Here is a 13,024-nt window from a genome sequence, read left to right on the forward strand (position 1 = left end):
TCTGAACGTCATCTAAGTCACAACAATAGAAGAACACAGTCTGCTGAACATAATACTACACAAACATTAGATGTTGCCATGGTTTAATTGCACATAACATGTAAACATTCACAGTGCAGGGAGGAAAAAGTATGTGAGGCCCTAGCTTAATGACTTCTCCCAGAGCTAATTGGAGCCAGGAGTGAGCCAAACTTGACTCCAATCAGTGTGATGATATTGGATGTTTTGCTGACAGCTGTCCTGCCCTTAAAAAACACACACCTGTTTTGGGTTTACTGGTTTCAAGATGCACTGTCTGATGTGAACCATGCCTCGCAGAAAAGAGCTCTCAGAAGACCTACGATCAAGAATTGTTGACTTGCATGAAGCTGGAAAGGGTTACAAAAGTATCTCCAAAAGCCTTGATGTTCATGTGTCCACGGTAAGACAGACTGTCTACAAATGGAGAAAGTTTAGTACTGTTGCTACTCTCCCTAGGCGCGGTCGTCCTGTAAAAATGACTGCAAGAGCACAGCGCAGAATGCTGCATGAGGTAAAGAAGAATCCCAGAGTGTCAGCTAAAGACCTACAGAAATCTCTGGCACATGCTAACATTTTTGTTGACACATCTACAATAAGGAAAACATTAAACAAGAATGGAGTACATGGGAGGACACCACGGAGGAAGCCATTGCTGTCCAAAAAGAATATTGCAGCACGTTTGAAGTTTGCAAAAGAGCACCTGGATGTTCCACAGCACTACTGGCAAAATATACTGTGGACAGATGAAACCAAGATTGAGTTTTTTGGGAGGAACACACAACACTATGTGTGGAGAAAAAAAGGCACAGCACACCAACATCAAAACCTCATCCCCACTGTAAAACATGGCGGAGGGAGCATCATGGTTTGGGGCTGCTTTGCTGCTTTAGGGCCTGGACGGATTGTTGTCATTGATGGGAAAATGAATTCCAGAGTTTATCAAGACATTTTGCAGGAAAATGTACGACCATCTGTCCGCCAATTGAAGCTCCGCAGAGGATGGGTGATGCAACAGGACAATGACCCAAAGAATACAAGTAATTCAACAAAATAATGGCTGCAACAGCACAGAATACGCCTTCTGGAGTGGCCCAGTCAGAGACCTGACCTCAACCCGATTGAAATGCTGTGGCATGACCTTAAGAGAGCGATTCACACCAGACATCCCAAGAATATTGCTACACTGAAACAGTTTTGTGAAGAGGAGTGGTCCAAAATTACTCCAGATCGTTGTGCAGGTCTGATCTGCAACTACAGGAAATGTTTGGTTGAGGTTATTGCTGCCAAAGGAGGGTCAACCAGTTATTAAGTCCAAAGGTTCACATACTTTTTCCTCCCTGCACTGTGAATGTTTACATGTTATGTGTAATTAAACCATGGCAACGTCTAATGTTTGTTAGTATTATGTTCAGCAGACTGTGTTCTTCTATTGTTGTGACTTAGATGACGTTCAGAGCACATTTTATGCCCAATTCATGCGAAACTCCACGTAATCCCAAGGGGTTCACATACTTTTTCTTGCAACTGTATATTTCCAACCAATAGAGATAAAAAACCCCGTATAATTATTAGATGAATAAAGGCTCAATTGTAGGTTCGTAGACAATTATGTGCACTACAGCAGACTGTATGACAAAAAGTAATATAAAATAATAGCCTGAGCAGCCATTAATACTTACAAGATATGAATATACCAGGAGAAAGTTGTGACTTAATATTGTGTTCAGTAGACGTCCAGACACATCTGGGACCCATTTGAGGAGTTTGTCCTCTTTTGGCTCCGACAGCTAGATTTGTGTGCATAATTTGGGAGAAAAAAGGGACAGTCACTAGAATATTTGAGTTCAGAGGAGGGTCACTTGAGACCTATGTTATATATTGGGTTCATTCAGCTTTGGGTTTTAACATACACATTTTAATATTATGCTTTGACAGGAGACAGGTCCCTGGTTCACTAGAATGTAAAAAAAAAAAAAAAAAAAAAAGAGTTGCTAAATTCACTACCAGATCTCAACAGTACACAGGTCACTTCTGTGTTCTGAATTTTTTTTTTCTTTTTCCTTACATGATCACGCATAGCTAATTAGAGTATCGTAACAGAGGTCTAACTGAATACAGAATGTAACTTCATGACTTCTGTTATAGGATCCAACAATCAGATCAGCTATTAGAAAGTTAAAAAAAATGGTTGCACACATCAACACTGCAAAAAAAAAAAAATATATATATAATATTTTTTTTTTTATATGTATATTGTGTGTATCTAATAATATGTGTGTGCAGGGTTTTTTTTTTCTCAGAGAGTAGGTACAGGAACTTCTCCCTTCTAAATCGCTTCTTGTCTCCGCCCCCCACCCACCCACCTCCAAGCACTGTCTCTTGCTTCCACCCCCAACCCACCTCCCAGTACTGCTGCTTTTAGAGAATACATCCACCACCAGCAACAATAGATCACCATGCAAAAATGGTTTCTCTCTAGTGACAATAGATCCCCCAACGGCCAACATGAAAAGGCGTTCCAGCACCCCTGGACATTAAATACATTCAGAGCTGAAGGTGCCAGAACTGCGTTCCCACTAAAAAAAGACCTGTGTGCGTAAGTGCATTGTATGTATGTGTGTGTAAATGTATAAATACACATCCATTTTATTATCCACATTCTGATGGTGTCTGTTCCTGCGCCAGACACAGACTACGAGCCCTCAGTGTTTAGGAAAGCCAAAAGCTCCAGTACTCAGAAGCTGTGATCAGATTTCACGGTTACAACCAAACATCTGCAATGAGATTTGAAAGAGAAATTTAAAACTAATTCTACCAGAAGCCTACAACTAAAATGCAGCCTACAAAATGCAGAGAAGCAATATATTAATGTCCTGATGGTTTGATCATAAAAACTAAATACAGAAACCACTTTCTGTTCAGTTGCAGTCAGTAAAGAGAAAGTCCACTGAGAGTCTTCTTTTAAAGTATTAGTAATTCAAACTGAACAAATTATTTCAAAAATGCATAAGAAGAGTCTCCGTTTAGTGAAACCACATGTCAAAATGATCAGTGGATCCAGAGAAAAAGCTGAATTTGTATGGAAATCTCAACTTTTCCATTAAAGGTCAAACCTGGTCCCACCACCGCCCATCTCTCAAGCCTCCCTTTTACTTTAGTGAGATAAGTAGACCAAACCTGGCATACACTGTAAATTTTGTTGGGTTCCTAATGAAACGTCCAACATTTAATCAGTGGGTGGCCTTGTCAGCACCATTCCGCCTAACATCTTTCGATGAAAAAAAGAAGCCAGGCGGAAAATTGCCAGCTGAACAGCACTTTCGTCCAATCAGATGCAGGCATTGTTTGGATAGTCTGACAGCTGGCATCACCTACAGACTGAGATAAATATGTCTATGGGTGTATGGCCAACTTTAGTTACCAAACAGGAAGCTTAGAAGGTTGAAAAAGCAGGTCAAATTAATATACAGTGGAAAACTAGAACGTAGCTTCATCTGTTTACTTTGACAGGTAGCCCCACTAACGTTTTTTTATCTTAAGCACAATTTCAATGGCTATTTTTTTTTTTAACCAGATTTAATGTTTTATTATGTCAACATGAATTGGAGGTGCTTCGTGAAAAGAGCCACCAATCAGTCTCTAGGACTAAGCCCTATGAGGGAAATGCTTTAGAAGGGTGGTCTTAGACAAGGGCTGTCAATGTCAAGCTTGTGGGTTTCCCTTCTAATAAATGCCACCAGTGATTCCTCTGTAGTGCGGTGGCTTTCTTCTGGCACTTGGTCTGTGAGCAGAGACGATATAATCCACAGCACCTGGGTTTGAAGTGGCAGTGAGGAGTAATGGCTTGGATCAGAGAGTTTTTATGTCCAAGCCACCAATCAATGTTGGACGTGCCCTGAAAGCCTAAATTTGACCCGTACCTGTAGGAAAATAATGTAAATTGCTTAAAGTAGTTGTAAAGGTTAAAGTTTATCTTATTGCATTCTTTGCATTAAGGTAAAAAGCCTTCCAAGATTAGCTGACCTCCCCTAGCCCCCCCAGATGCTTACCTGAGCCCTATCCCAATCCAAGAGCAACATTGCTGCTCTCTTTCACTCTCCTCACTGGCTCAGAGGCAGCAGTGGAAGCCAATGGCTCTTTTTGCTGTCAATCAAATTCAGTGAGGAGGTAGTGGGGGAGGGGGGGTGGAGCCATGGCCGAGTGGAACTATGCATGTCTATAGACACACACAGCCCAGTTCGGGAGCGAGCCTGCACATTTGTTCCCGTAGCAAGCTCTTGCTATGGGGGCAGACACAGAAGACGAGGAGCAGATAGCGCCGATGGGGGACCCTAGAAGAGAAGGTTCGGGACCAGTATTACATGTTTATTATTATAATTAACAAATAACCTTTAGCAATGCTTTAAAAAGAAAAGGTTGTTACAATGATTAATACTTATAAGTATTATAGTGGTGCAGTGCATTCTGCCAAATTTTTGGTCTCATTTCTCATATTGTATGTCCTTGCCAGGCTGGGAATGAAGGCGTGTGTGTATGTGTATATACTGTAATATACACAGGTGCAGAGTTTTCTAGGGACTAGCTCAACTCAAAAGAATGTGTTATGGGGCTTTTCCCTACTATTCATCCAAATATCAAAGTAAAGCTGTTCATGATAGAATTTCAAACGAAAATTCTTAGGAAAAGTCTTAGGACAATTTGTATGAAAATTCTCAGAACATTCCAATGCCATTCAAAAGATTTTGTTTGCTTTTAACATTTGATTTTGGAATGAATGGACTTTATTGAACAAAAACCACATACACTATTTGAGATCCATTCATTCATGACAAATTTTCCATCCTTCACCTTTGAATTTTCTCATTACTGCATTTGAAAATTAACGTCAATTTACCCCACTAACAATTAGAAAAAGCAACTAAGAATTTTCATTCAAAGTTCTACCTATCTATGGCCAGCTTACCACAGTGTTCTGCCCATGCAGGGGTTGTTTGATATAATGAACACAAACATATTTCAGCCTCCTGGCTATTTTGTAGCACAACTGTCTATTCCTCTTTATTCCTCAGTCTCTCTGAGACATCAGCCTGGCTTGGCAGACTGTCTGTCTGTGTAAACCATGCAGACCCGAGACCATGTGCTTCCCATATGTCAGGCTTCAAGCTGCTCTTGTAGCAATGACTTTTGTAGGCAACACCCATCTGACTCTAATCAGCTTCACACCTGTTCATACATATATATAAAACAGGTATAGTAAGCAATCAAAGGACAGTCTGCATTAGATATCTGTGAATGACCCATTGCTCTTAGTGTGGCAGATATGCCAGGCAAGAATGGGAGGTAGAGGTAGCTGGGTAGCCCTGCTTGCTCATCACATAGGCTTGCCGTAAACACCCTTCTCCCACTCCTATGCCAGTGGTCTCCAACCTATGGACCGCGTGCTGGATGCGGCCCTTAGCTGGCCTTTATCCGGCCCTTTGCTGGTCTTTAGACGGCCGTTGGGGCACTGTTCCTCCCACTGACATCAACAGTGGGGCATAATTACTGCCACTGATACCAACAATGAAGCACTATTCCTTCCACTGATACCAATGATGGGGCACTATTCTTCCTCTTACTGATCAGACGCTCTGCTATGGTTTTACTCCCATTGACCACCAAGCCAGAAGCAGTGTTTACCCCCGCTGATTCCGGGACATTTTGTACCCTCACTGTTCAAAATCCAGCCCACCTAAAGTCTGAAGGATTGGAAACTGTCACTTTGATCAGAAAGTTTGGAGACCCCTGCCCTATGTTAATACTTAGTATGATGTAGGGGAAGGATCAGGCCATTCATGAGCATGATTCATTCTTAGAGCAAAAATTATTGTTTCTACACTTCAGGGGTCAAAAATTTGGAGGTGACCATTCCTGGCAGAGATTTTCTTTAGCTTTTTGAAATATTGTAGTTAACTGAACAGGTACTACTTCAGCCAGTTGGGACCCAGCTTGCTTCTAACATAGAAAGCTCTGTAGATCAAATTTGTGTTATGCACTTTTCATAGGATGTTTATATAGCTGATTTTGGGTAGAGTTGTCTTCTGGAAAACTACTCCACATATTTATCAAAACCCTTTTAAGTAACCCTGCCAAAACAGTAAAAATACCTGTAGAAGAAGAGTTTCTATACTTTTCTTTCTGGTGACCCTTGTCTTGCAACACTGCCACAATGCTGCTTTCCAGCCGCCACAAGTATTTTACCTGCCAGATGGATTGAAAGTAGGGTTGCCACCTTTTCTTCAGACTAAACCCTACAGGATTTTTAAAGACCTGGAACACCTTTGGGTGCCCCAAGAATAGTAGTAATGCAGCGTGTGTAACGCACCGTGGTAAGCAGTGGGTGTAGCCATCAGCTCTGTGCCCCCACTTCTCCCTGAGAATGGGAAATACTCAGTTCTGTGCCCCCCTTCCTTCTGGAATGGTACATATCCAGCTCTGTGGCCCTCTCCTCCCTAAAAGTGGTACATACCCAGCTTTGTGTCCCCTTTTCCCCCAAAAGCATACATACCTAAATCTGTGCCCCTCTCTTTCAAATGGTATGTGCTCATCTCTGTGTCCTTTTTAGTCAATAGTGATAAATACCTAGCTCTCTTCTATCCTTCCATTCTCTCCCAGAATGGTACATATCCAGCTTTGTGCCCTCCCTCCTTCCCCATGGTAGTATAAACCCACCTCCCCATTCCCCAGATTGGTCCCTCCTCTTCAATATATTGACATATTTATTTCTGTACCCCAGAATAATACATAAGCAATCTGTGCCCCCCTCCAATCATAGTGGTATACACCCAGTTTTGCGCCTCTTCCTCCTCCAGAATGGTACATACCCAACTCTGCAAACTCCCCATCCTTCTCCATAGTGATACATACCTAGTTCTGTGCCCCCTCCTCCCCCAAAATGGTACATACCCAGCTCTCCAAACCCCCACATACTCCTCCACAGTGGTACATACCTAGCTGTGTGCCCCCATTTTCTACAGAATGGTACATACCTAGCCCTGTTCCCCCATTCTTCTTCATAGTGGTACATATCCAGCACTGTGCCCCCCATCTTCTCATTATTATTATATACCTAGCGGTGTGCCTCCTCCTTTTACAAGAATGGTACATACCCAAATATGTATCTGGGTTCCTGCAGGACATGATCCCAATAGAAATAAGCACACAGACAGCCACTCCTACTGCAGCCAATCAGAGACACGAAGGCTCACATGTCCAACTGCTTCCAATTCGCACCTGGGTGGGCATGGATTGGAAGAATGAAGAGTCAGATTGCTGAAAACTGGGAGTGAGGGGGACTGGGAAAGAAGGGGAAACATCGACCATACATCCCATCATGACTGATGATGAGCAACCCAATACTGCTCATCCCCTAACCATGGTCCGGTCTATATAAAGTGTCCGTGTTTGAGGCAGACTGAAACCCGGACACATGATTCAAAACCCAGATTGTCTGGGTAAATCCCAACAGGTGGCAACCCTAGTTGAAAAGCTGTTTCCTCTGTTGCATACAGTGGTTCCTTCCTGCGGATTGTATGGGTTTTATTGCCGGACAAACTTGCAGGAGGAACCACTGCATAAGGCCGAGGTAGCCATTAAAATGAACATTTTGCCACTGAATTTTCTTTATAGACCCTTGATATCTTAGTACAAAGTGATAACATTCCCCTTTTCCTGATAGGCAACATCCTCCATTGCCTTTTATTAACTTTTCCATTTTCTGCATGGTTTTCAGGGCTTCCTTTGTTGGCCTGTGCAAAAAATTTAACTGCATATTTCTCATTAAATCATGCTAATGCCTTGCTTAGGGGAGACCAATTATGTCACCTTTGAATCTCATGACAAGCTGACCATACACTAGTAGATTTTCCATTGAACTTTCATACAGACATTAAAATGAACATTCTCAGTACCTTCGATGACTTGTCGAATGTTTGTTCGAAAATACGTCAAAATTTCCTTTGCTTTAAACATTCGATTTTGGAATGCATGAACTTTCCAAAAAGAGAACCACATGCCCTGTTTTGAAATTTGTTCACTCAAGAAAAATCTTCCATCCTGCTCCTTTGAATTATCTTGTCACTGCATTTTGAAAATGAACCTTGATTTGACCTCAGCGGGTAGAAAATCGAATGAACAATTGTGTATGGCCAGCTTTACTGTTAAGTACATATTAAGACCTCATGCAGGCTGGGAGTCCGATACACTAATTTTAAGAGCTTTTGGCTTTATTTTTTTTTTTTGTGCCTCTAAATGCCCCTGCATGTTATCTGTTTATTTATTTCAGGTATTTATATAGCGCCATCAATTTACACAGCGCTTTACATATATATTGTACATTCACATCAGTCCCTAACCCTCAAGGGGTGTACAATCTACAGTCCCTAACTTACATTCATACATACACATACTAGGGCCAATTTAAACAGGATCCTATTCACCTACCAGCATGTCTTTGGGGTGTAGGAGGAAACTGGAGTACCCGGAGGAAACCCACGCAGGCACAGGGAGAACACGCAAACTCCAGGCAGGTGGTGCCATGGCTGGGATTTGAACCAACGATCCTAGTACTGCCAGGCGGAAGTGCTAACCATTTAGCCACTGTGTCAGTCTGTGTCCTTGCACACATGGATGTTTACAGGCATTTAGAAAAAAATCTAAGCCAGCACATTCAGGAGTGGAGTGTTTTTCCACAAAAAACACCCAATGCGCGTTGATGCTAGGTGTGTTTTAGCACTTGAGCGTTCATTAATTTCAATGGCCAAAATAAATTAATATTCTGCTCAATGCAATGAATAAACGCACAAGCGCTTGACGCACCATAACATACCTAATTGTGTTTGCAAAAACACGTCTTTTCTCCTGCCAGGAGAAAGGTGTTCAGAAAAGCTGGGAAAACGCCTTGTGTGCCTAACCGTAAAATAAGGCCAAACTTTTTGTGTGCACCTGTTAATATAAGAATAGGTCAATGTAATCCACCAATTAGTAGTACAATTATGAGTGCAAAAAAAATTAAAATAGGTTTATGGCTATGGCGCACCGTTTTCATTGACATACCGGTTGTCTAATGCTTGTAAATTGACACAATGAGAATGACCCCTGTTCTGCATGGCTTAGTGTGATCTGCAGACCAGGATTCTGTACTTTTATGCCCTTACTTTATATCATTTATAAATAAAGGGTAAAGGGTAATGGTCCCCGAAATTGAACCTTGAGGGACGCCATTTTTAACCTAGATTGTTCATTGCATGAATCATTGACTACAACTCTCTGTAGTTACACATTACCAGTTTGTAAGCAATCATGCAATTTACAAAGTCCAAATATACAACATCTGCAGCCCTACCCCTGTCTACATCTCTGGTTCCTTTCTCATATAAAGCAAAAATGTTTTTGGAAATATTTGTCTTTCATACATTAGTATTGGCTGTCTTTTATTATTATTATATAGGATGTATATAGTGCCACCAGTTTGTGTAGCACTTTACAATATAAAGGGAGACAGTACAGTTACAATACAAAAAAATACAAGAGGGTTAAGAGGGCCCTGCTCATAGGAGCTTACAATCTAATAGAGCAGGGCAAGTAGTACAAAAGGTTATAACTGTGGGGGATGAGCTGATGAAAATGATAAAAGTTCAGGTGGAAGCTTGATAGGCTTTCCTGAAGAGATGAGTTTTCAGGGATCGCCTAAAGGCAGCAATAATAGGAAATAGCCAGGAACAGTGAGTTAGAGAGTTCCAGAGGATGGTAGAGACTTTGGAGAAGTCCTGGAGAAGAGCATGGGAGGAAGAGACAAGGGAGCTTGAGAGCAGGAGATCTTTAGAGGAGCAGAGAGGAGGGTTTGGGTGATATTTGGAGACAAAATTGGTGATGTAGCTTGGGGCAGAGTTGTGGATGGCTTTGTAGGTTGTAGTTAGTATTTTGAATTTAATTTGCAGGGTAAACAGAAGCCAGTGGAGGGATTGGCAGAGAGGGGTGGCAGACACGGAGTGGTTGGTAATGTAGATGAGTCTGGTAGCAGCATTCATGTCAGACTGAAGAGGGGGTAGGCTATGGAAAGGTAGGCCTATGAGAAGGAGTTGCAATAGTCAAGGCAAGAGAGAACAATGAAGTGAACTTCGTGGTTTCATTAGTTAACAAGTTGGTTAACAGATTTTATGGAGGTGAAGTCTACAAGCTTTTATAATTTATTATATGTTCTATGAAATCCTCTTGTTTGTTGTCCCTTACCACCCATTCAAACACTGATCCTGTATTATATGATAAAGGGCCAGACCCCCCAAAACTTTGTCTGTTTTATGTGTATGATAAAAGCTAAAAAACGAAACATGCTAACAATTATTTTCTAAATGAGAATCAAATTGTCCATGACTATGAAATATTTTTATTTTCTAGAAATATACAGTATATATATTTTTAGTGTATATGAGTAACTACATATACTATATATATATATATATATATATTTATTTTATTTTTTGGTTTTTGGCTAGAATTGGGAATTTTTCACCCATGCCATATCGCTTTTCTATACAGTTTTTCCAGAACTGAAATGTAAATGCTGTTTTGCTTTTCATTGTACTTCTGACTTTTTCCTTTCCAGGCTTATGCATCTGTTGTGTTTCCAACTTGTAACACTTGTTTAATTATCTCTGCTGCAGGGTAGACCCCATCCCTTATGACACTCCCAAACCAGCCGGCCACACGCGTTTCGTCTGCATATCTGACACACACTCCAGGACAGATGGCATCCAGATGCCATACGGGGACATTCTGCTGCACACGGGTGATTTCACTGAGCTGGGCCTGCCTTCAGAGGTTAAGAAGTTTAATGACTGGTTAGGTAAGGATCTGTTGCTTGCCGGTGACCCTGATTAACCTCTTTTTTGGCCATCTCTCTCATTGTCCTCTAATTGAATGTAAGCACTTGATTCTTCTCTGTGTTCTGCTTCAGATGCTGATGAATCTGCAATTAAAGGTGAATTAAGAGCGTGAAGCAACAATTTTACATTCTTTGTGTTTACGCTGTACAAACACAAATAACCGTGTCTGCTGGTTAACATACTTGTACAGTTAATTTAATTCTTGAAATGCATTTGCGCATAGTAAGTGAAGTCTGCATCAAAAGGATAAGCTCACATATAATTGATATTTTGGTTGTGGGTTGTCAATGGAGGGGTTAGTCTCCCATTGGCTGTTTTACAGCTCTAAATGTGGATTTAAACTGACATGAGGCTCACGTCATACAGTTAGTACACCAGGAATAAGGATACTTAATTTTTAAAAAGTGACTTATTTTCTGTTGAGCCCAGTGAGATCTGAGAACAAAAGTCACAAAGCTGACAACAGAGTGCCTTAGATTTATTTAAAGTGGGGGTATTACATTAAATCTAAGGAGCCCGTTCTGTACAATTTTCTTCCAGCAGAGTTCAAAATCTGATGTTTGCGTTGACTCCTTGTATATAAGTAATAATTTTATGCCTATCAAAAATAAAGTACAATTTTCATAGCATTTTAATAATATTTTTCAATTTCCAATGTGCCCTCTTACACCAGGTGTACAGTATTTGTGCCCCCTTACATCCGGTGTCCCCATCAGAGTGCCCCCTTACATCAGCTGTTCCCTTCAGAGTGCCCCCTTACATCAGGTGTCCAAAATTAGCATGCCCCTACATCAGGTGTCCTCATCAGCGTGCCCCCTTACATCAGGTGTCTTCATCAGCATGCCCCCTTACATCAGGTGTCCTCATCAGAGCACCCCCTTACATCCGGTGTCCCCATCAGAGTGCCCCCTTACATCAGCTGTTCCCTTCAGAGTGCCCCCTTACATCAGGTGTCCAAAATTAGCATGCCCCTACATCAGGTGTCCTCATCAGAGTGCCCCCTTACATCAGGTGTCTTCATCAGCGTGCCCCCTTACATCAGGTATCTTCATCAGCCTGCCCCCTTACATCAGGTGTGCTCATCAGAGTGCCCCCTTACATCAGGTGTCCTCATCAGAGTGCCCCCTTACATCAGGTGTCCTCATCAGAGTGCTCCTTTACATCAGATGTCCCCATCAGAGAACTTGCTTACATCAGGTTTCCCCATTAGAAGGTCCTAATTCATTAGGTTTCCCCATTAGAGCAAGCACCCCTTTACATCAAGTGTCCCCATAATAGTTGTCCCTTTACATCATGTGCCCCCATCAGATTTCCCCTTACACTAGGTGTCCCCTGCAGGGCACCCCCTACTTCAGGTATCGCCATCTGAGTGCCCCTGTAAATCAGGTGTCCCCATAATGGGTGCTCCTTTACATCATGTGCCCCGATCAGGGTGCCCTCTTACATCAGGTGTCCCCTTCAGAGCACTCCCTTACTTCAGGTGTCCCCAACAGAGCAACCCCTACATCAGGTGTCCCCATCATAGTGCCCATCAGTATGATCACTTACATCAGCTGCCCCCATCATAGCAACCCTTACATAATGTGCTCCCATCAGGGTGCCTTCTTACATCAGGTGTCTCCATCAGAGTTCCCCCTTACATCAGATGTTGCCATCAGAGCACCAAAAGAACAGTGCTGAGGAGAATTATGTTCTTCTGGATTCTATTTATGACTTTTCTAGTGCAGCTGAGAATCAATTGGCTTCCAACAATCTGGGATTTCAGCACTTGAATCTCTTATTGTTATTGCCATCAGGGCACCCCCTTCATCAGGTGTTCCATCAGTCTCTGCAAACCTAAATGGAGGAAGTTCCACATGATGTGACATCATTGGTTGTTAGGATGCCAGCAGTCCTAACAACCAATCACTGTAGACGAGGGGGACTGGCTGGTGGTCCAGATAGAACTGTCACTTGGTCCAGGTTCTGACCATGGTCCTTCATTTAGTGATTCCTGGTGTAAAGTTTCATAAGTTGAGCCTTTTGTCACAATAAAATAAAATAATAACATTTTCGAGGGCAGCAGCTCTTGTTCACCTTTG

General features: G+C 41.9%; 1 protein-coding gene across 2 annotated transcripts in view; it reads left to right on the forward strand.

The window, feature by feature from the left end:
• The window catches only part of MPPED2 (metallophosphoesterase domain containing 2), a 288,810-nt gene that overhangs the window by 99,999 nt on the left and 175,787 nt on the right, over positions 1-13,024 (forward strand). For both annotated transcript variants that reach the window (XM_089673486.1, XM_089673485.1), the window contains exon 3: positions 10,722-10,903. In XM_089673486.1, coding sequence (XP_089529612.1) covers positions 10,722-10,903 — 182 coding nt within the window. The remainder of the gene's footprint in view (positions 1-10,721; positions 10,904-13,024) is intronic.

Source organism: Staurois parvus, unplaced genomic scaffold (assembly GCF_062004578.1).
Source record: "Staurois parvus isolate SC_StPar_1 unplaced genomic scaffold, SC_StPar_1.0 ptg000138l, whole genome shotgun sequence".
NCBI classification, from domain to species: Eukaryota; Metazoa; Chordata; class Amphibia; order Anura; family Ranidae; genus Staurois; species Staurois parvus.